At 36.7% G+C, this 24,647-nt stretch overlaps 1 protein-coding gene across 1 annotated transcript in view; it reads left to right on the top strand.

Annotated features, from left to right (window-relative positions):
- Positions 1-555: 555 nt before the first annotated feature.
- STXBP5L (syntaxin binding protein 5-like) overlaps positions 556-24,647 on the top strand; it is a gene marked incomplete at its 5' end in the record, with an annotated part of 52,517 nt that continues 28,425 nt past the window's right edge. Inside the window, 3 exons of the mRNA XM_009700828.1 lie at positions 556-707; positions 2,379-2,450; positions 9,413-9,478. Of these exons, the coding sequence (XP_009699130.1) occupies positions 556-707; positions 2,379-2,450; positions 9,413-9,478 (290 nt within the window). The remainder of the gene's footprint in view (positions 708-2,378; positions 2,451-9,412; positions 9,479-24,647) is intronic.

Here is a 24,647-nt window from a genome sequence, read left to right as displayed (position 1 = left end):
TTAAGAGAGGTAGAGGCTGCTTTAGCAGGAATCTATACTGTAGCCAAGCTGATAGAGTTGGAAGGAAATTTTATAAATACCTTTCAGATTTGGATATCTCCACAATACAGCTTAATGTATTTCATTTATCATTTATATTTAGATTAAAATAATTATTTAGACATGTATTTGTATTTATATTTTAATTTATGTTCATATTTTATGTATATGTATAACCATTTTTTAAGATCTACATCCAGATTTGTAGGCTTTATTTACATAATTATTACTAGACTTATATTGTTCAGTAAAGCAACATTTAGACATTATTGCAATGTGTTCGGCACAGAAAGTTAATTAAAGTGTGAAGACTGCTTTCTGGAAAGTCAATTACTGTGTTTCAGGACACAATTTTATAAATTCAGGATTAAAAATCTGTAAGAATTATAAAATGTGAGCTTTGAGTAGTTTCTGAAGAAAATGTTTGTGCAGAATTCTTAATAATAAATAATAATTATTGTTTCTGCCACTTAATTACATATTACTAATACCTTTGAGGAACATTTCTTTTCTCAGAGTGGCATTTGGAAACTGCAATGGTTTGGCTGTTGTGGACTTTATGCAGAAGACAGTACTGCTGAGCATGGGAACCCTTGACCTATACGGATCAAGTGATCCATACCAGCGTCAACCCCGTTCACCTCGCAAGAGCAAGCAGTTTGCTGCAGGTAGGAAATAAATTATTGTGGTTACAAGCCTGATATGTTCTTTGGTTTTTTTGCCTGTGGCTTTTTATAGTGCTTTTGAAATGCATGACTATTTGCCGCCCAATGGAGTTTCTGTAACTTGAAAAAAGAAACCTGACATGCTTTAGGTACTGACACTTTCTCAGAAATAAGATATTTTATGAGTTTATTCTTTTGGGATGGAGGTCAGCAAGTAATCCTCTTAGCTGAGTCTTTAAAAAATTATAATAACTAGAACAGTAAATTGTTTCTCTGGCAGTCACTTGAAGTGTAGTCTGTATGCTATTTTATTTCTGGTTTCAATAGGTTCATACCAATAGGTAAGACTGCAATTTCAACTTAATTGCATCCTCTGCCAAGTGCTATTCATTGGTACTTGAATAGGCAGTTGTGTTTGGAGAAGTATAACACCTGAGAGACCAGTTACGCAGGTAGTACAAGCAGCTCAAATTAGCCACATTGTTAGGGAATTGAAGCTCTTGATACAAACTTGGTAAATCCAGCTCTACCCCATTTTAAAATTTGATGCCAAGAGGATCACATTTGTAAGTCATAGCTATTAATATGCATTGCATGTTAGAGATATTAGTCCATCAATGCAGCATAAATTTTACCATACAGTTTTGGTTATCTTAAAACTATACTTGTCTGAGAAAAAAAGTCAGAAGATCTTCTATGTTTCAAGTCTTTTTACTCTACATATTCCATAGTCACATAGTAGATACAGACACAAGTATGAAATGTGTTTTACATAGCTGTGAAGTTTGAGAATTAGATTTAAAAATCTGTTTGAAAATGCTGAGTTTTAAATCTAACCATAAAATTATAAAAGGAGTAGATTATACTGGGTTTATGATATCAGCATTTTCACAGACCCTGCACTAAATCATCAAATCCTATTTCTCCATAGTCAATGGAAACTTTTTTTTAATTGGGAATATGTTTGTACTCCAAAGATAAAGTGAAATTTAAAGAATAAAATGTAAGTCTTTGGGCCTACTTCTGTTCCTGAAAGACCATTTATCTCACTTTCTAGGCATTTAATCATGGAAAGCTTAGTTCTCATCTGTGCCAAGTGCTAAAGATGTAAATTCGGCACAGCTGAGGAGAGAAGAGACAAGCAGCTTTAAGCTACCTTCAGCCTCTCTATCTGGTTTGGCCAGCCTCACACGAGCTCCCAAAATAATTTGAGCAGCTAGCCACAAGCAACATGCTGTAGAGCCCTGTACAAAAGGTGGAGGGTAGCTGATGTAGAAATAACTGTTATCCATACTATACCACATAGGATTTCTCTGTGTCAGCAACAGTCTTGGCCAGTCCCTTAAGGCAACATTCCAGCTATGCAGCACTGCTAGAATGGAGCCTGCTGGGGATAAGTGACCACTGAGAAGGAATTTGCACTTCTAGATTGCTCACAGAAACTATGTATCTAAAAAAAGCCTCAGCTGCTTTCTCACCATCCATCCCACATCCTTTACTTTTTTGATTATTTTTCTTGTTATATCTCGCAATTGGAAGGTAAGCATCTGCTGAAATTTTTTCACGTTGGCTGTTCTAGATGCTGGTTATGATATCACTTCCTTTCACTTTAGACTGTTTTTTCTCTCTTTCCTCTGCCTGCTGCTGATGCTGGTGTACTGGCATGTTCCAAAGACAACTTTTGCATGCGTGGCCTGTCTAACTTTTATCCAGATTTAACGAAACGGATCCGTACTTCCTATCAGAGTAAGTTCTATAAAGGTTAGGCAAATAGCTTTATCATGATTGGACTATGCCTGACTTAAACCCATGTGTTTGTGCTTTGTAATGTGTTTTTTTTAAACACATTCAGCATGCATGCAAACTTACCACATTTTGTGATGTCAACCATGCTTAATTTTGAGAATTATCTTTATTATACAGATATTTCAAATCTGTTGTCTTCTTCCGAAAGAGTCAATGAGAAAACCTCAGTGACTTACATGGGACAGATTGGGCCTTAGAAATGATTTTTCAACAATGTTACATTCCTGATGATAGTATCTTTCTTTGGTTTTGTATTCATTTCAGTGTACATCTACTTATATGAAGCATTTCTTGTTTTGCAATGGCACTGCCTGGTTGTAGTTATTAATGAATTCTTCCCTATTTTCAGAAGAGCAGTGTGGCTTAAAAGAATACTGATTGGATTGGGTGCTGTGAAATTTAAAATTTTTAATCTTGGTTTGGTACTTGAATATTTGGCTTTGGGGAACCATCCTGTGCCTCTGATCTTTAATGGGGAATCTAAAGTGGATATAAAAATACATACATCAAAGAGAGCTATGAAAATTAAATGTTTTTAATATCTTTAAATTTTGAATTATAGTGATATGCAATTTAAATATTAGTATTCATCACTGCAGAAAGCAATGAACAAAGCTATAATTAATTTTGCAAAAATGACTGTTCAACAGATGAGCTGTATGTATCTTAATTAACTGCAGTGCTTATATGTAATTAGGTCTCCAGGATGCCTCTTATTCATCTCTTTTTAAAGTAGTTTTCACAGAACAACTAGATAGGCAATTTTACATTAAATAGTCAATATAGGCAAGATAAAGGGGTGGCAGTTGTTTTATCATCTCACATAAATACAGAGTTGTACAGCTATTGAAATACATTTGTACACTCACACAAGAAAATCTATTCTGTCTCTTTAGACTGGTTACTCAACAACTGATTTCTATGATTGTACTTCATAATACTTCATAAAAGGTGGCCTGTTTAGTTAAAAGACTAGTCCAGTTACAAATCTAGCAGTCCATAAAAAGGTTTGGTGGATAATGCCTTAAAGTTTATTAGTCTGGTCTTGCTAATTTCAAGTCTGTAACAGAGAACCTGAGGGACAGACAGCAGTCAAAGGTTTGGGGGTTTTCCCCTTCCAAGAATTTAATAAGTTCTAAGACAAAAACTGAGCAACATTTCCATTCAAAATGACAAACACAGACCATAGAGTTTTTCATAACTGAAAATGTATGATCCTGTTTCCATCTTCAACTCCAAAATTGGAGAAGTCCGCAAAATCTTTCTGTATACATCATAACTGAAGAGTATGAGTCTGACTCTTGTGCAAGATCATTAACAGCTTCGTTTCTTTCCTCAAAAATTGTTTGATTGCTGCTTTTGCCATTCCATACTTATACAGGAGTATGTACTGTATGATCTGAAAGATGCACCAGGCAATAAGATAAAGAACAAGGCAAGAATGTGTCATAGACTGTAAAATACCTTGCTAAGTCATTCTCAAGTTATGCTTTCTTATATGTCTTATCTGAGATACAAGTTTTAAGAGGGATATGGAGAATGGATTAAGGATTTTGCTTATGAGTTTATCTCTTCTTGTAAGGGATGATGATGGGAAAAGAAAAATTATTTTGGAAATTATGCAGTTGAAGCTGATATTATTAAGGCAAAAGCAGGAGCAGTCATGTGATAACATAAGCATTAGGTCTAAAGTTTTGAGAGTTACATAAATGAAAATGGAAGTTAATGGGAAGACATATCAGGAGTTGATTCAATTAAGTAATGAACCAAGAAGATGATTTAATGAGGATCAGTTTGAGAGAATAAGACTTGCAGGCATTGAAGCCAAAGAAGAGATTATCAATGAGCAAGATGCTTAGACTTTTGTTAGTCATTCTGGAGGTGATTTGCAGGAAGAAACAGTCTAGTTTAGTATCCAGCCTGAATCTGAGGGTTAAAGTGTGATGTTCCAAAGATGAAACCAATATTGTGGATTAGAGTATCAGGGAAGACAGTGGTGCTGTTAGTTGTGTTGAAGTAGTGAAGAGAAGACTTCAGCACAGAAAAAACAGAGTTCATCTTGGCCATGTTAAATTTATGTCTGGACACTTGTTAGTAAATTTTAGAAAGACAGGATTACTACTGTAACTTGGATGGAAGGAATCCAGGTTAGAGATGTGTATTTATTAATGATTAGGGTAAAAAAAGATATTATTGCCTTGTTTATAGGAGAGAATCTTCTCAAACACTGGGACAGAGAGATAAAAGAAGTGTTGATGTTTCAGTCTGGGATGTCTTGCAACTGAAGAGAGAAAGGGAAAAAAAAAAAATCAAGCAGGGAAAAGAAGCAATATGTTGCAGAAGAGAGGTTTTCCAAAGAAAAGACATAATCAAAAATGTCAAGGGCATCCAATATGCAAAGCATAGTGGTGGAATAATTGTTTTGAATTTTAGCCGATAAATCTATAGAGAGCTTGATAAGCGTAATGTATACATGTGTAAGCTAGACTCAAAAGTGTCTAGGGTGGACTTAGAGCATTAAGACTTTATCTGGTTGGGGAGGTGAAAGTGGGAAGGGAGAAGCAAGAAGGGAAGAAATTAGAAGGAGAAATGTAATCAGTTCTAGGCATACATAATGGGAGACATTGAAACATAATTGTCCTATCAGGGGAAGTAATTTGAGGAAAATAAGAGGCTAAGATGAGGGTAAGTGGAGAGCTGGAGGTAGCTCTCTAGTGTTGATGACCTGTTCCGTTTGCTATAATGTCTGCTGGCAGCCACCTTCCTTTGTAGCAAGAAAATGTGCCAAACGTTATAAAATAAACTCTCTCTGCAGTGTGCAGAACTGTGTTGTTCGTTGGTTTTGGTTTGGTTTTTTTTCCCTTCAATTGAAATCAAGTTGTACATGTTATTACCTAGTGGTATATAACATACATTCAAATATTAAAATAAGTACATTTACTGCATCTAGAGAGAGAGTGTTTGCAGCAGAACATAAAAATACCAACTTGCAAAAGCAATTTGCATCTCCTACTAGAAATTCATACCATTTGTTGGCAAAACAAGTAAATAAATAGTCTTTATGAAGCATCCAAAAAGTCAGCAAGTTCACAGGATGTTGATACATTGGAAAATAATGTTCAGAATGAAGACTTTCCAGTGAGAACTCCTTGTTCCTCCTTCAGGCCGGTCCCTTGAGAGTTTGTGCGCAAAAGTAACCTTGGTCTGACAGGAGGGCGCAGAAAACTGTGTGTTATGAGTCATTACATACCAGTAATTGACACTTTAAATCACACCTGACAACACAGTTGAAGCTAATATAGGTTGAGTTTTAAGTCAGCTATATTCTGAACTAACTGTCATTTCCAAAGGATGCGTCATATTTAAACATAAAGAAAACATAGTATGGTAGTTCAATGTGAAGGTGATGGATTGAGCTAACACTGGGCTTACTTGTTGGCTTATGAATATTTATGATAATTTATTTATAAATCATTTATTTATAAGCAAAGATGTGATGGCTTTAGGTGCTTTTAAGTAAATGACCAGTCTGAATCATTTAGTTACAGAGACAGAAATTTAAAAATTCAAAAATAATTTTGAATTAACTTATGAGTTCATAAAAGTTGTTACTCCACACTAGAGATTACTTTTTTTGATCCTTTAATAACGAGGAAATGGGAATCACAGTAAACTTTGAAAAGTATCCATGGGACATGTCTTTAAAAGTGCTTTAATGCCTTATGTGATATATTTACATCTTGCAGTATTTTCATGTTTGTAATTTGTTCAAATCAAAGCCAATTTCTTTATAATGTCAATGGGTATATCTTCTCACAGGTTGTTGTTTGCTTTGCCAATCTCAGTTATTGGCCTTTAGTTTTGCTGCTATGTTCTTCTTGCTCTACCTGGACTCAAAATTTTCTGGCATGGGGTTTTTGACTGATAATACCTAAAATATATAAGGACACAGATTTGGCCTACAGAACTTCAAAATGAAAAGTGAAAATATTTTTGTAATCTAACTTCAGTAGCTGCTGTAGTCTCTCAAACATTCATGGGAAGCTGAATTGCATGGAAATACTTACACATGATAAATTATTGAAAATATTTAGCTTGATTTCCTTAAAAAGGAAAGGATAGTAGAAAATAAGCAGTAGTACAAAGAAAAGCTTGAGAGCTCCCTTTCTTATCTCAAAGACAAACAAAAGACAACCTTTAATGGAATCAAAGGTAACATGTAAAAATTTACAAATGTATGTTTATTCCATTCAGTGAATGATGACTGTGCAATTCTTTGCCATATAACATCTTTGGGATGTAGAATTTAGTAACATTAAAAGAGGCTTTGCATATGTGGATGGATAATGAAAAGAACTCATTCTAATATTTCTAAGCAAGAAGGATTTGTGGCAGGAGAAGAATCTGCAAGTGGCAGTGCTCAGGCAAATCTAACTGTCTGAGATTAAGACAATGCCCTTGTGCAGGGCACGTAATACCATTTACGCTTAACGTGGGGACTTATTGCACTTTTTTTAAAAGCATCTGTTGGTGGTCATTGTTAGAGGTGATAGTGGCTTGACAACACATCTAGATTTGTAGAGAAGTTCACATGTTCACAATTTTTAAATACTGTAATATGAAATGTATCTTTACTGTTGTACAACTGGTGCCAAATATAAAGAGCTTGTGGTATTCTCATGATGGTTGCTCTTGGGTTTTCAGAACAGTGGTGCGATTTGATGCATTTTCTACTTAAGTCAGTCGCACCATAATTTATATTGAGCTGTAATATTGTTTCTGTGAACTCAGAAAGAAAAAAAAAAAGAAACTCTGTTTAGAAGCAAAATCTGACCTGGCATTTGACATTGTAATAATCACCAATAGTAACTATACAAGGTTTAGAAGAATTTCATTAATCACATCATAACCATAATGTTAAAATTTTAATATCTCCAATACTGCATTTGCAAAAGTAACAGTTTAATATTTCATTTTATTTATTCAAGGCCCCTGATGCTATATGAATGTACCAAATTCGTTCTCACTGTACCTTGCAGACAGTTCTGCAGCAAAAATCAATTATGTCCCAAATTTCTGGGTACATACAGAAACCTCAGAGACAGGCAGAAGTAAGATTTGCTGTAAGCAAGCTATGCATAGAGAGGCTCCCTAAATGGTAGCAGTTCCTAAATTCTGTTGTAACATCAAAAGTGATGGGACTCACAATTGATTGGAATATAAAATTCTCTCACAGATTCCAAATTTAATCAAAGATGGATTCAAATACATTTCTCAAAATAAAAAAATCTTTGGTTTTCAACATTACTACTGAGATTGTGATCTCTTGTTGTTTAAAAGTCAGGAGCAAATGTGTCGTTACTACTGACTTAACAAGCCAAATCAATACTGCTGTTTTTCCAAAGTGCTCTCAAAGGTGTTCTAGCAGTCATTCAGGTTCATTAGTGGTAGGAGCTTTTTATTCTGCTTGTTGGGCCTCTGGATTCTCCCTATTTCTAAGAGCAGTTCAAAATTATGTTGTAATAAAAATATCAGTACCTACATTAAGCTCTCACTGTTTTTAATACAAAGAAAACAGCACGGGAGACCAAATGGTAGCAGAATGCAGCAGTCTATATGAATTTTAGAGATGAGGGCCTCTGAGCCTGAGGGTCCAGAAGCGATAAAAATTAAAAGATGTCACATTGCAGGAGGCATGCTGCCAGATTAAAGCATATTGAAAGGTTGTGATAGGATGTTTGACTTCCAGGATACAACGTACACAGAGTGTGTGTAAACACAGTATCAGTATGACAGTAATGCACATCTGAATGTGGGCTGATATTCGCTAGGCTCTATGACCTCAGAGCTGTGAGTCCACATTGCTGGCAAATGGATGTCTGGTGCTGGGCTGTCTGCTGGTGCCATGTAGCCTATGGCATGAAGTGTCAGAGCTCCATATAACAAGTGTGAACTACTTGATAGAGGCCGTAGGGCACCATGGGATACATATGGAGGGTACATTTGAATAGGTATGGCCATGGCCAGTTCACCCACTCAACAATTAGCCCATGGTAAAGGGTAGCATGAGCTCAGACTTTTTCTCCCTAGCATGCCAAAGGGCATCTTTAAACTTATGTACATGCAACCTATGCCAAAGATGGATCTGAGTTTGACCACAGAAACAAGCCCAAGCTTAAGCAGTATAAACTGAGATTACTTTATTTGTTGCTGTCTTCCATGGTAGACTGCTACAAATAAGTTCCTTGCAAATATTTATAAACAATATATAAAGTACCTTATCCAAAAGATCTGTGTTGTATTCAGAGAGCATTATCATTGCCTCTGTCTCCTTTGAAGTGAGCTATCTGGTGTGAACTCATATGAAAGTTCCTAATATTGCGTAGCAGTAGTGATATTTTTGTATTCACTTTCTTTTTTCACCAGTACTGTCTTTTTTTTCTTTCTTTTTTTTTTTTTTTTACTACTTCTCTTCTTCCCCTGTTTTAAGGTTTCCTCCCTGCATTCTGCAGCAATTGAAAGCATAGAGTTGTTTCCACATCAGTTTGACAGGGATGAATGAGTTTGATTTGTATCACGGACATTTAAATTTTAAACTATATTTACTTGTTTTCTCTTGTTAGATACAGTCACTCTTTGTCTACCCTGAGGCACTCAGAAAACAAATCTGAGTTAACAAGAGGTGTGATTTTTCTTAATCCAGGCCTAAATTTCTACAGTGACAGCCTGATAACTGCAGTTATCTGAAAGGGATATTTCCTCACACTTCAAGCCATTCCTTTCTCCAACTTCAAGCCATTCCTTTCTCCAAGTTGACTTTAAAGTGCAGAATACCATCAGCCAAGAAAGTTGAAGCATGCCCTGTTGGATTGTAACTTAACTTTTCAACTCCATTTTTTCAGGCCTGACTGAACTCAGTGACAGTCCAGTTTCCCTGGAGCTAGAACGTTGCAAGTCTCCCACTTCAGGTAAAGGTGATTGGCTTCTCTTCCTGCAGTCTGTATAAGCCATTCATGTCATGCATCACTGTGTTTCATTAATCCCTAGGAAGTGAAGTGCATAGTTACAGTTCCAAAGAGAAGAAATGACTGGAGAAGTGCTTATTACATAGCACAATAAAATCCTAAGTCTGTTTACTTAAAGAAAAATTAAATGTACATGGTGCACCTTGAGGTGAAGAGTATGAAAGCATTTAAATTAACATCATCATGCAGGTATATTCCTATATCGTCCTATCAGAGGCTTGTTTTTCTGTTTTCTTAGAAGGCTTTCTGACTTCTTTTTCAGTGCACTTAGAGAAATTATTTGAAAAACAGCAATATGGAGATGGTAAATTTTAACCATTAGAACCCACCAGTGCCTAAGTTATGTAATTTACAATGGAAGCATAACCTCAAATAAAAATACTCGCTTATCAACCACTTTTACCCAGCAGTGAAATCTTGGCCATTTAAAAATTTATAAATGTTTCCGGTTTTACCTATAGTCCTTCAGAAGGTGGAGTGCATCTCATTCCTAGAGACCTTTTCTGCAAATGCCTAGTTTGCATTGATCTCTTTAATGTGAGTTCACTGTCTCAAAGATTGTTGCTTACAGCTGTTTTCTAGTAGCTGACTTTTAAATGTATGGAAAATAAGGGGGTGTAGCTGAGATACATTCATTTTGCTTGTGGTATACATATCACACTTCTTTTCCTTGTAGTTTGGTAAGTATTGATAGATACTTTTTTTTCCTTAATTATGGTAACAAATTCCCACAAATATGTTATTCAAATCCTCTGTTATTATTTCATGTATTTTACTTTATTATAACAGGACACATTAATCTTGAATGGAGACTGCTAATCAGTAATTTACAAAAAGCTGAACCTAATAAAAGTGTTTCCCTGACACATCAAGAACTAAAACAAAATAGCTGTTCTGAAATATATTTCCTTGCAACCCAAATTCTGTAGATATGGGAATATCAAAGTGAAATAGGTTATAATAATATTAGTATAACACTAGGAGCTTAGTTTTGTAATGAGTGACTCCTATAGCACCTTACTTTTTCTGCAGTTAGCTTCAATTTATTCTGCTTTTCTGTTTTGGAGATGATTCATCAGGGAAAACATGGCATATTTATGAATGTTTCCTATTTTAGCCCTTCCATGTTGTTTTCCAAGCTATATTTGAATCTTTAAAATAGGAAATCAGGTGCAATTTTGCAGGCAGTAAATATTATTAGAATTAACTGCTTTTTAAAATAGAAGTTACTTTTACTGTGACTGATACTAATTATATTTTTTTAATTTATGCAAAATTAAAATAATTTTGCTTTGGCATACCTGCGCTAAAACTGGGCAAAATTCAGTCTCATAATCTGGAGTAACTCCCTCGCAGCTCCATCAGCCTTTGCACTGGCTAACATTTCGTTTGCATAGAACACAACTGATTGATCTGCATAGTTATGGATTCATCAGGCAGGATCCTTCTACTTCCAATCTTGCCTTCGATCTATTTAAAGTTTATGGCACACAAGCTCTGTAATGGAGGTGTGCTGTACTCTGTAGAGTCCCATGATACCTGTGTTTGTAAAACCAGTGACCACATTCCTCTGCTAAAGGTAGTCAAGGCCAGGACTTTATCCTTCAGAAATTTAGCAGAAACAGAAAGAATGCTTGGCTGCTCAGTCAAGTGATTCAAGTTGCTGCCCAACGAAGGTCCTACTGGGTATGACTACATCACCAACTGATGAGGTTGCAAAGACAGAAAGAACAGAGTTTGATTTGTTGCAACTGATTATGGTTGACAGACCACACAATATCAGTTCTTCACCTGGCAGTGAAGTTCATGCCAGTTACCAGCCCTGATTATGCACAATGCACAGACAAAGTGCAAACCGCTGGAGAACACTGGTCTACATGACAAACACATAATGGCATGCTGGTGAGCAACTTCATCCTCAGTTCCATCAGAAGGGGAATGATTTGAGGAACAACATTGATGTGCTCATATGCCTACTTTGAGACTCCAAGACAATGCCTAGGAAGAATCTCTCCAGCACACTAATTGCTGATGTAGACACAAACAGTTTTTCAAAGAGAGTCATTAGTAACTTAGGTTTCAGTTCCAACCAGGCCCATAAGAATAGCTTTGATAAAGGCATCTTGGAGAACTTGAAAAATCTCCTACCTCCTCATCTCTTGGCCTGATCCTGAATATTGCTTGGCCTGCCTGAACCATCTCAGTTGCCCTGAAAAATGTATTTTGCCTGTTGTAACATCCTACTGCTTGTCAGTGTTTTTAACCTCTGACTAAGCTTCTGCAGAGGCAGCCTCGGTCAACTCAGTAATTCAGCTTTGTTGTTTCTCTTCTCCCCTGCCTCAAATCAGAAATAGGCATTTGTGTTCTATCACTGATATGAGTGTTGGAGCACTGAGGAAGAGACTCAGTGCTGAAGAGTAGTCCTTTTTTTACATGCAGGGCTGGAATCTAATTCAATACAACTCCAACTTCTTTAATTAAGCAATATTTTAAACTTCTTTCACAAGACTGTCTTTTCAGCTGCTCCTCCTGTACTATTTACTAAAGCATGGCTTTGCAGACAATGTAACTGAAAAATCAGATTCCTGTTCCTGAGCATCTTTCAGACTAGAACATGAAATTAAACTATTTGATGAAAATTTTTCTGAAATTCACAGTCCCACACATGGAGTAGCAGCAAGTGAAGAAATACTAAGCTTGCATTTTAAGAATGGTAGGCAGAGGAGAGGAATAATCTTCCTTAAGCACTGGTATCTTATTTTAATTGAATTAGTGTTTAAATACTGTAGTGATGCATTTCCAGTACTGTACAGGAAGACAAAAGGTTAATAAAGCCATTTAAAAGATTTTGCTTTTTTTGTGAATATCTGAGTGGTGCCAGTTTCCATTGTAAATAAAATGTATTCCAGATACAGCAATATATATGCCATAATATTGGTAAAAGTTGTGGAACAAAAAACTGTAAAAATAAAAAACCCCACACATCTATATAGAGCGTGTTTCATGAGAACAGTGATGCAGCATGGCATGCCATATAATGGTATTTCATTGGCTTTAAAAAACCTCTCATATCAGACAAAGAACAGTGGAGATCAGGATTGTTCAATACCATCAGAATATCTTGTTCTTACGCATACATGCCATGTTCTTTCAATGGAGAAAGTCAAACTGCATTTTGATTGTTGTTTGTGATTTGGAGGTCAAAAGTTAGGGCTTTGTACTACATTCACTCTACAATGGCAGGTGAGAGCTCAGTAGTTCTGAAACAAAATAAAAATATCTGAGGTCTTGTAAGCACCTATAACAGAAATGGTGCTACACCCAATGCTGGAGTTAGTTACTATATAATGTATTACAGAACAGTACCTATTCCAGTAAAGTTTACCTTTATTTTTATCATCTCATTAGGAAAATTTATTCAGGGGCTCTTAGGAATAGAATATATACAATATACCTAATTATATAATATATGTGTCCCTTACTGGTTTAGCTCTTTATGTGCAGCTTCATATTGAAGCATGTAGTTGAAAATACACTGTGAGCACAAGAAAATGCATCTCTGAGAGGTCATTTAACTTTGTTGTGTAAGATGCAATGGACAGTTTAGACTTCTTCCCAAGACCAGAAGGAAACAATGTCATCGGTCTGTGTGTAGGAGAGTGACTTCTCAAATATGTGTTCTAAAATGAACATGCATTCGTGTTTTTTCTTAAGAAATCACCTTCATGTTGGGGGCTTGCATCCAAAATGCTTTTAAGACTATAAAGCTTAGAGAAGGCTATTTAAAAATTTCCACAATTGATTTCCATGAGCTTTGGAACAGGTCCCTAATGGCAAGATTATGAGTTTTTATACATACTGTGATTTCCAAGTGCTGCTATCCTGATTCATTCTGCTGCTTAAATCTGCTGGGAACAGGCCCGTGCCATGCCAAGCTCCCACTTTCCTACATGAAATGCTTTCAAATAGCTTTGTTTCAAGAAGAATATTATTAAGTTTTTAACAGCCACTCGTGGATAACAGCAAAGTAGCTGAAGAGCCTTGACAGTTTGAAAATTATATTCTCATAGAAAATAAGCAAGAAAGTAAATGTTTCAAAACATTTTATATGTGTGGAAACCATAGAACGTAATTTATTTTGAATCTTGATTATAACAACACTGCCAACATAACCATTTCTACTTAAATTAAAAAGAATGTTTGCTAGTCAGAAGGGAAATTAATCATTAAAGAGAGGTTAGATCCTGTACTGTGAATACAAGGTGCATTTTATCACTTTTTCCAATATGTGAGGGGGTTTCTGATCAGGTGAATTCATGCTTGCTTAAGATCTTGAGAAGAGATGTGTATGTAGGGATTAGCAAGGAACAGGGAACAGTATGAGCTGGCAGAGAGGAGAAAATGGGGACCTGCGTTTGGGCCACAGTGTTTGGCTCAGCGAGAGCAGAGGGGTAGCCCCCATGCAGCCCACGGTGCATGGCTCAGGGTTCAAGGGGGCCTGAGCTCACCAACAGGGGCCAGCAGCTCCTATGGACTGGGCAGACAGCAGCTAAGCAAGGGAACATCGGAGCTCTGGGGAGGGTGACCAGGGCCAAGCACAGCCTGGTGATCGCCAGGCAGGTCCAGGGACAGGGAAGGATGTCGTTCGGTGTGTCCAGGTCCGGATCAGCAGGGCTATGGCCCTGCACAGGAGTGATAGCAATGCAGCAGGAGCTGTAGCTCAGGGCAGGGTGAGAGTTAGGCTGAGGTTGAAAGCGGCTCCCATGGGAAACTGCTGCCTGGGGCACTGTGCCTGAGACCGCCAAAGGAAAAGGGCTGCCACGACCTTGGCTCTGAGCTCCTGTAGCCAAACCTCCAAGATCTTATTGTGTACCTTGTCCAATTGGGTAGCTGAATATCAGCCTCTTAAATCCATGTTTTAGCAGTGGGGAACTGGGACTGATACTCTGAAGTGTTACATAGGCAGAAGCTTCCTAATAGAAAAAGAGCTGTATGAAGTCACCTTCATTTTGAATTATATTAAATTCTCTGACTACAGTCCTGCTCTACTAGCTGGGGGCAACACACCACCAAATGTCATAGCTGCGAATGCACATTTGTTTGTTGATTGTGCCTTGGTGTTTTCATTGAAAGACTGATTGGAACCATATGGCTATGAGACAGGACATTGTCAGGTCAGGAGACCTGGATGCTCAGCTTAGCTAGCTGCCAGACTGTACCTATTAACTCTGTCTGTGCCTCTTTCTCATCCTACAGTTGGATAACTTGACTGTTTACACATTAAGCTCTATTGGGCAGGGCTGTCTTGCCTTGTGCTATGGCATCACAATTTCTGCTGGCTGCCTCCAGCATGAACGCAAACAAATAATGGTAACAAACAACTCTGCTAGCCTCTTGAACCCTTAAACTCTACTTCATTCTTAAATTAAACTGGTTTGCAAAGGCTCTTTCTCAGCAAGATAGGTTTACATGCATGATCTTCCTTTATAATAAATGTAGAGATAGTAAAATATATACGATTTAGGTTTTAAAAATAGGTTACATAATAATATCCATATTCTGATTGGTTTAATAGTAAAAAGTTTTACCCAGAAAAAAGTAATAAGCATAGCTTTAATCACAGTAAAGCATGAAAGTAACCAGCTCCTTCTCTTGTTTTTATCCTCAAAGATGCAGTCTATTGACAGTGGTCCATGCTCTTGTCCTGGCACAATCATGTCCTACACCAAAAATTGCCAAATTTGGTGGTGGAGATGGTGGTAGGAGTAACTCCTGGTTTCCTCAACTGCAATTCCTTCATTTGCTCATGCTGCATGTCTCCTTTTTCCTTTAGCCCTCTGCTCACAGTGTCCTCTACTCTATCCCTGCACCCACAAACCAACTAATCCACTGTATACTCCTCTTCTTTCCAATCCTCAGTCCCTCCAGCAACCTGAGACTGTGTTAGATTGCAGCCTTCAGTATGGTATGCCTATTTTGTCTGTGCACAGCTGTGGCAGCTCCCAAATCAAGCCTGCTTAGAGTCCTTCAGAGGAATCAGAAAGTGCATACTTTGCATATGCTGTATGAGCCTGCACACAAATAGTTGGGAGCTATTTGTGCAGTCTTATAGTTCAGACATGTACCACAATTTGGGAACAGCTGTGGCATATAACACAGTAACAATTCCTGTTCTACAGAAACACCTGTAACATAAAAATGGAAGAGGTTAAACCATCAATTTGCGAAGCTCAAAGCCTCCATGATGATAGCACCAATGAAGCTCCTTGGTGTTAAATGCAGCTAGGTTTTATCGCTCTGAAATATCCTGATCCAGATCCTAGTCTGTTAGTAAAGTGCCCTACAGTCTTCCTTAGGAATTGGTAATTCATTTTCAGAGCACTGCTTGGGCCAGATGTCCTTTCCTTTAAAGGAGATTATATCACAAGTGATGCCTCTTTCTCTGTAGCAAAGCACTGATTTTTCTGGAGCAGTATCCTCCATTCACAGTCTGAAAGAGAGTATGAGAGCTGCTCAGATGAATGGAATGTTTTCAAAAGACTATTCTGAAAATCAAGCTGCCGTTTTTGTGAGTGCCTAAAACAGATGTAGAAGCCCAACACTTGGTATCCAAATTAGAGAATTTTCAAGTAGTAGTGTTAGTGGTGTATATTTTGATGTTGGGTTGACCTGAAGAGATCTCTTTGCCTTGTCCCAAAGCATCCAGTTAAAGTGACAGCTAGAAATGGTTTACTTGGAGGGCTCTGCTGGTTCTACTGATACCAGAATGTTGCTCAAGAGCCTGAAGGGCTCCCCTACTCTTCCCTGAAGAAAGAAAGAAAAACATCTAACATAGATGCCAGCTAGTATTTTCTTCTGCCACACTGCAGGCTTTGTAGTTTATGACACTGCAAAAGAATGAAACAGAATTTCCTTAGGGGCTCTGCGACTTGGAATGGTAAGTGGCTGTTCTGGGCATCCTTCTGACCTAAAATCTTATTAAATAGAAATTACAAAGGACTTGTTCCTTATATTCATATGTCCCAGTGTTCCTGTCACTATGATACTTACCATGTGGGACTTTCTTTAGAAGTATAATAGTTAGATGACAAATACTTCGTTGTTCACTTCTAGTAACAGACAGTATGGGTAAGGCGTAAAAGCCAGAAAACAATGTGAAAAAATACTGAATAAATGCAAAATGAAAGAACTATATTGGAAATTAAGTCCTCTGATTAATTAATAAAAGATTTCTTAAGACATTCTTTTAATAAATGTAATGCCGTTTTGACTGCTACAAGACATGCTTCATTTCAGTTCTCTGGTGTTCATTGTTTAAAAATGTACTCATGTAAGGAAATGAAAACATTTTTGAACAGAAGCAAAATCATAGTTTCATTGCATAATTGGAACACAACAGATAATTAAATCTTCAGTAAATTAAGTGCAATATTTTGATGTCTAGATAACACCCCATTGTATCCTGAAGCTGCTGTATTTCGTTTCTGTGCAATCTGTCTTCCTTTCCATAATATTACAATAGTGTGTTCTGTCTCCATTACTGTACAATATGCCCTCTTTTTTTTAAATGGTGTCTTGAGGTATGATGTCATCAGAACTCATAATTTCATTGCACCCTCTTATTAAATTGGCTTCCAGGTGTTTAAATATTTGTGATATGCTGCATAATCAGCATTTGCAATATTTGCCTTAATCTTATTTGATTTTTTTTAAATCATTCCTGTCATCACAAGGTAAGATATTGCAGCACACAGCAAAAGCTGTGTAAAGTACCATTCACTTCTTGAGAACTGGAGTAATGTTTTTTCCAGTGCTTTTTTGTTCAGTTACATTTATTTTGCTGAATGGTGTATATGAAAATATTTAAACCATAATTCTGCCTTTATATGCTGATTTTAAAAATTGCTACAAATTTGCAACATGTTATTAACCAGAAGATGGCATGTTGTTTTCCCTCGCTCCTTTTTCTTTCTTACTTATTAACAACTACCTTTCTCCTTTTTCTGTTGTTTCAGTTAAAGGATCAAGAAAGTTAAGTCTGCCAACAGATCTTAAGACTGATCTTGGTACGGTAGGCGAAAGCCAACAGCTTTAAACTTCCTTACATTCATTGGCAAAACATTTTACCAACTGATTCATGAGATAACACAATAACCTTGGAGGCTTTGTCTGAAAAGGCTTTCTAAAAACCACCTATTAACCCATACAGTTCTGTTGGCAGCTCTCAGCGTTTTGCTCGTTTAATATTCATTTCTTTCATGTAGATACATTTTGCCAGTCATTACACACTATGTGTGTAATATTTTATTAGGAAAAGGCTCCAGAACTTTTTACACACTTGAGCCGTTATAACTGGTTGTCAGTGATGTTTATCTCTGCCTATAACACCCAATGCATGTGCTAGTGTATTTTCTTTGTTTGATGTACAAATTCCATGCCACAACAGTGATAAGATGGTTGAACATCTATATTTTATGGTGTCTTTGAACTTCTGAGAAGTCAGATCAGAAATCAGTCATTTGTGTCTCAGTCCTCTCCCTGAGATTACCTCAGCCAACTGTGTTAAGTACACAGTTTGCTGTAACCTTTTTCTCAATTCTTCTTTAATATTTCAGTGGAAATGCATAGTGAGAGCAGAAATTCCACCTCAAAAAACCTAAAATGAAAATTCAACATCTTGAGTAACCTAAAAATGTATGGGGCAGATCATGTCGTCTTAAATACCCACGTAAAGGGGATTGCTCCTGGCATTTGGGTTGGAATGTGTGGTTCACACGCAGATTTTTATAATTGTTTTTAAATATTCTCAGTTTCAAAGAGTCCTTTCTAGTTTTGCTCTCATGGGAAGTTTCTTGTGTAATCTGACTGAAAAAGCCGTGTAGCCATGCCTCATTACTTTGAGTGTCTTTTTATAGATAGAAATAAAGTTGGATCGTATCCTTGCATAATGCAGCTGAACTTAATTTCTGTAACTAGGAATCATGTATTTCTGTCACTAGGAATCATGTCCAATGTATTAACCAATGTAGCGCTGTTCCCCAAGGCAAAAGTCAGGGGAATAAATATGTCTTCCACATTATAAATGACTGAGGAACTTGGAAAATTGCTAATAGTTCCTGATAAAGAGTCAATAAATAAATGTTGAAAAATCATTCGGAAATTCAATCCGGATTGTGCAGATTTCAGTGTAGAGAGTGATTTAATTGAAATAACTTTATCATTAACAGTGATGTTTGAGAAACTAGGAATGTAGGGATACACACAAAAAAAAAATTTGCAGTGGAAAACTGTAATACTCATAATACTCCAAAAAGGTAAAAAGAGTGATGTAGGCAGCTATAGACCTGTAAAGTTAATATCACTAAACAAATGGGCAGCTATTAAGGGGGAAGGTGAATACTTAGATTATCAAAATAGCCATAGGGTAGGACCTAAGGCTAAACTGTATTCTGCAGCTCAGACTTCTTTTTGTTAGTATTATTAAAAATATGTAATCTTGAAGGACGCATAGCATGAAATGGATTTAGATCCTGAATCATAACACAAGAAAAAGATAAATTTTATCTCTAAAAGACTGGATTTATAGTTTTTTAGAAAAGCAAGAAACAAACCAGTGTAACTAGAAGTGGCGAGGGCTTTATTGTGTAATGTAAAAAAGTTGCGTATCAGAGAAAAACTGCCTCATCATCGGTTTTCCAGTAATCATGTTTGGAGCTGGACAATATTGTAAGCATAGCCTAAAATATATTGACAAATTGAACGCAGATTTATGGGTTTTTTTTTAAAAAAAAAAAGAAACAAAAACCCAACAAACCACCAAAAAACCCCCAAACAACAACAACAAAACCTGCACAGAACCCCAGGGACTGGGAAGCAGGACAACCTTGTACGAAAGGAAAGCTGTAAGAGTTAAACAAATTCAACCTAAGAGCATAAGAGGCATGATGATCTATCTTAAATGTATGACATATGTAGGGAAGTTTGAAGATTAATAGAATGCATAATCCTGTCTGTGATTTTGATTTCAGAAGTCATCTTTCTACCATTCCTCTATTTACCTGTACTCATTATTTTTTTAATAATGTAGAAGAAGTTAAGTATAAACTAAAAATAAGTTTAAGAAGGTCTGTTTCAACATCTTGCAGAAACTAGTGGAACTCCGTTAATTTCAAAAGCTTCATACACACCAAAAGGTATTATCAAATTGTCACTTAAGCATTCTGTTTGTTGTTACTGCCACTGCTATTGAGTACCCTGTACTCACATTACCAAGAAGTCTTGTGGATTGCTAAGGGTAAAGCATGTGGAAGCAGCATACAGTGTACGAGCTGGCAGATACTCATGGCTAATCAACTGCAGAGGAAGGTTTTAAAAACAAACCAAAAGAAAACAACTTTCTGCAGTTATCCTTCATGACTGTGTTAGAAGGTCAGAAGATTCCTGTTCATTATTCTAGCCATTAAAACTGTGCTGATTTATAGATTGCTTAGTTTACAACAGATTGGAAAAAGCCTCTCTCAATGTAAGGAGCTAAATTTAAATGAGAGTTCCTGGAAAAGGTGATGAATAATGTCTGCATTTCATTTACTTCTGCTCCAAAATGTCCTGGCTACACTGTCAGAGCTCTTAGAGATTATTTATCCACTGTTTGGCCATTGCCCGAGATTGTACCCATAGTCTGCATATTCAACGGATAACAATACTCTCCGGCCCACACTTCTTGTAAAGATATTCGAGTCACTACTTTCAAATGATAAGATATTGCACATCCATCCCATTGGCTCTGGCTCATAGCTTTTTACAGAGTGCTGATAGATCGCCTCCTCTCAGAACTGACTGCAGCTAATTGGGAAATACATTAGCATTTGGCAGCTTAGAGTTCTGCTCCCTTCTTAGGATCTGGCTCATGTAATGTCCTTGCTTTCACTTTGCTTTGAATTGTAGTAGTAGAGGTTAAGTAGAAGTTAAATCCATTTCAGGTGGAGGTGCTGCCAGTACTGAGAATTGCTTTGGGAGCAGTTTGCTAGCATTTAAGGGAATAATGTGTGATCTGATGACTCAGAGTGTTCTAGTTAAACCTTGTCAGGATTGTAATGACTTAAAGGTACTTTGGGACTCCATTTTGACGCTTGTATGACTGATAAAGTTGACCTCAGCATCTTTTTACTTTGATGTACTGATTATTATCTATCCTTGCTGGAGAACTTGTCACCTGTGGATGCCATATCTCCACACAGAAATGTAAGAATATGCCATATGTGGGGATACATTCAAACTTCTTGACAGTTTTAGCTACTGCAGATCAAAGTAACCCAATGTTTATTTGAGTTGGCCAGAAGGAAGATGTGACATTACTGTTGCATGTACTGTACAGCTTCCCTGTTACCCTTCAGAGGCAGTTCTAAATTATAGTATCTTTATTCCGGCCCACACTTACTGTTTCCCAGTCTTCTGAAAAGATCATCTACATTTCCGTGCCCTGTTGCAGTGAAATGAATTATGGGGATAATCCTAATCTAATTTAATTAAGTGGAGAATCTAGGATATATCCAGACATATACTACTACTTTTGTATGAGAGTTTTCTAACTTTTCTTTACCAGCCACTTTAAGCATCAGCTTGTATTTTTCTTTTAGGAAGTATTTATGCTCATTTCATTAAATGCTTTCAAATTTTCCAGGTGATCACAGGGAGCTAGATAAAAGTCCCAACTAAAGATGGAGATACTTGGTAACTGCTGATTTTTATTTAATTGCTAAGAACAGATAGTTTCACTGTAAGATTTTATGCTATCACCTAGACTTTATTAGCCAAAGAACAAAGGAAAATGCAAATAGACAGACATCTTTTGTTTCCTCCTGCTAAGCTGTGATCTTCAAAAAGTTAATATAATTTCCTATGCTTTCTGCAGATATTTATAAGCAGTGAATGAATTCTTTACCAGGTCAGAGTTAATGTCTCCCATTTTAGACAGCAGTGGAAAACTAGACAAAGTACCAAATAAGCTCAGGTTTTTTCAAGGATTTGACAAATGTCTTCTGATGCAGAAGCCCAAAAACTTTAATTCTGAAAGTTGACTTCATAAAATGCAATTGTAGAGGTCAGACAAAGGAGCTTTGGTTATAACTCCATATTCCATTTTGTCCATTATGAACGAGGTTTGTGGAATCTGTTTGACTTTTCTTTCCTTAAAGATTTATGCATGTTGTAATAGAATTATAATATGAAAACATCCACCATTCCATGCCTTTGTATTGCATTGCAAGGGAAGTGTAACTTCCTGGATGCTCCCAAGCCTGTGAAACAGTACCTGGATATCATGAAGAAGACCTCATTTTTATTTTAAGGATGAGCAGTGGGGTTACAGCAATTCTTGCTTTACCCTTTCAAAGTAGTTTACAGCAGACATTAGGCACTGGCAAAATTTTGAAGCTTTTAATCTGTTTTTGCTTACTGCTGCATTGGACAAAGTGGTAGATGTTAAGTGGAGCATTCTGTACTAGTTTTTCTGGATCTGTAATTCTGTTTACAATGCTAAAGAACATTTAAGAAATTTTGAAATTATATGAGTTGCTTTCCTCCATGGTCTGACATTTTTAGAAAATGCAGTTCAGACATCCAACTGTAACAATGCTTTTCTTGAACTGCTTGGCAATATACATTGAAAATGATGTATATTTTTACATGCAAATGATTTTATGGACTGTCTAGTGTGTGTCTCCTTCCCGAGGGTAAAGTAATTTCTGTTCACTTTTCAGTCTGAAAATACCAGCTAAATTAAGGAATCATCTGAACTCTGCTTGTAGTTAGAATCATGGAATAATTAAGGTTGGAAGGGATCTCTAGAGGTTGTCTAGGCCACCACCTTGCTCAAAGCAGGTGTAGTTAGACCAGGTGAGTCAGGGCAGTATCTGGTTGAGTCTCGAATGCATCCGAGGACAAGGGGTCCACACCCTCTCTGGGCAACCTCTTCTTGTATTTGATCATGCACACAGGAAAAACATTCTTCCTAATATTTAACCAGAATTTCCCGTGTTCCAAGATGTGTCCTTTGCCTCTCCTCCGATCACTGTGCACCTCTGAGAAGTGTCTGGCTCTGTCTTCTCCGTATCTGGGATCAGGTAGTTTCAGACAGCAGTAAGGTTTCCCCTCAGTCTTTTCTTCTTAAGGCTTAAAACCCCTGAGTTCTCAGCCTCTCCTCTTACATCATGTGTGCCAGCTTCCTTACCAACTTGGTGGACCCTTGCTGAACTCATGCCTGTATGTAAATATCTTACACGTAATGAGGAGCCCAAAACTGGGCACAGGACTTGAGATGCAGTCTGACAAGTACCAAATAGAGGGGAAGGATTACATCCCTCAAGCTGCTGGCTGTGCTCTTGCTGATTCAGTGGAGGATGCAGTTTGCCTTTTTTTGCTGCAAGTTCAATCACTATTAAGATGGGCTGGACTAAAGTCTTCCACTTTTACAGAAATAGTTTTAAATGTTTGGCCTCTCTGCAATTTCACATTTTCAGGTTTGGATTTTGATATTCTGTAGCTAGAACCCTACTAGACGAAAGTCTCTTTCACCTCCTGAAGGTCAGGTGTATGACAGCACCAGTTTCTTCCTTAATTAAATAAGAGAAGGTTTATGGTCAAACATTTTTAAAAGAGAACTTATATTAACAAATATATTAGCACTCTGCCAGTCTAAATAACTGGAATTTAAAAAAGCAACAAGAGCTGACCAGCAGGTTAACTCTGTCAGCTGTTACAGCAGAACAGGCATGTGCTGTGTGGTTATATTTCAAATGCAGAAAGGGGCTGTGTTCTGAGTTCTAATGCTTCCAGATTTAAAAACAAACAAACAAAACTGATCTATATGGGAGATTTAACAAGCAAGTAGTTCAAAGGAAAGGTAAGTGCTTAAAATTATCAAAATGGTACCCTAACTAAAATGTTTATAACTGATACAGTTAAATGTAGTCATGAAGGAAAGGCAGTAGAATTTGTTAGCTGAAACAACAAAACAAGAAGTAAAGATCATCCTACATTTAAGAGTTGATAATAACAAAATGATAGGCAACTGTTAGACTCACAATGTAATAGGTATTCACTGTTCCTAAGTTCTCTGTTTTTTACTTAAAGAAGAGTTCCTTACTGATGACTCTCAAAGGTAAGTAATTTTCCACTCCTTTCAAGCAATGCAAACACATATGTAGTATTCTTCCATTCTGTGGTCTCTGTACACTTCTCAGGTTGTAATTCTCTCCAGCAGTCAAAATCTGGGGCTACACAGAGCCTGGACCCAGAGGTCCTCTATAGTAAGTAACTTGCATTGGGATTGAGCGCTCACAAAGGCTGTCATCTGTAGGCAGAGACTCAGGCATGAGACAGATGGTCCTATCACCTTGTTGAACTTAAAGCAACATCCAAAGTCTTAGTAACTGACCTATGTGTACAAGCAGAAGAATATTTAGAAAGTAATAATTTTCCATGTGTAATTATTTTGACAGCAAAGTGATAACAAAAGAAGGATAAATAAGAATTCGGAATTGGAAGTTATCAACTATAAAATCTTTTTTTTCAGCATTAAATAAGAATGAACAATTGTTACTAGTTTATTTATTACAATAACCTGGTATGAAATCTGTCAAAAATCTACAGTGCATGTTATAAAGGTTGGAAAAACTTGGAATTTTTTTTTTTTTAGAATTGTTTGATTGCTGTATAAAAATTATGTGTAAACTTAATTATATTTGGAATGCCTTATTTGACCAAGTCTGTGCCTTTTTCTGTTGAGTATTTGCAAGCAAATTATTTATATGTTAGCATCTCTGGAGTGGTGCTAACTCAGTTGTTTCAGACATTCTTATCTTTAGTTAAAACCAATGATTTTTGGGAAATCGAGAGGAGGAATCTCTGAAGAATCTTGTTAGAATAGACTACAAACACTTTCGTTGTAATTATCTTACATTTTGTTCATTCATTTCAGATGGAAAGGTGGATTTTTGTTTAGAAAGTCTCTAGCTCATATGTGTCATGCTTTATTTTTGTCATTTTCAAGTTGAAAAAATGTTTGCTGTCCAAACTCTTTGAAGAATTTTTCATTTTCAGAAACACAGAATTA

This window comes from Cariama cristata, unplaced genomic scaffold (assembly GCF_000690535.1).
Source record: "Cariama cristata isolate BGI_N322 unplaced genomic scaffold, ASM69053v1 scaffold5340, whole genome shotgun sequence".
Classification (NCBI taxonomy): Eukaryota; Metazoa; Chordata; class Aves; order Cariamiformes; family Cariamidae; genus Cariama; species Cariama cristata.
The sequence above is the reverse complement of the archived record's forward strand: the minus strand, read 5'-3'. Positions and strand labels throughout refer to the sequence as shown.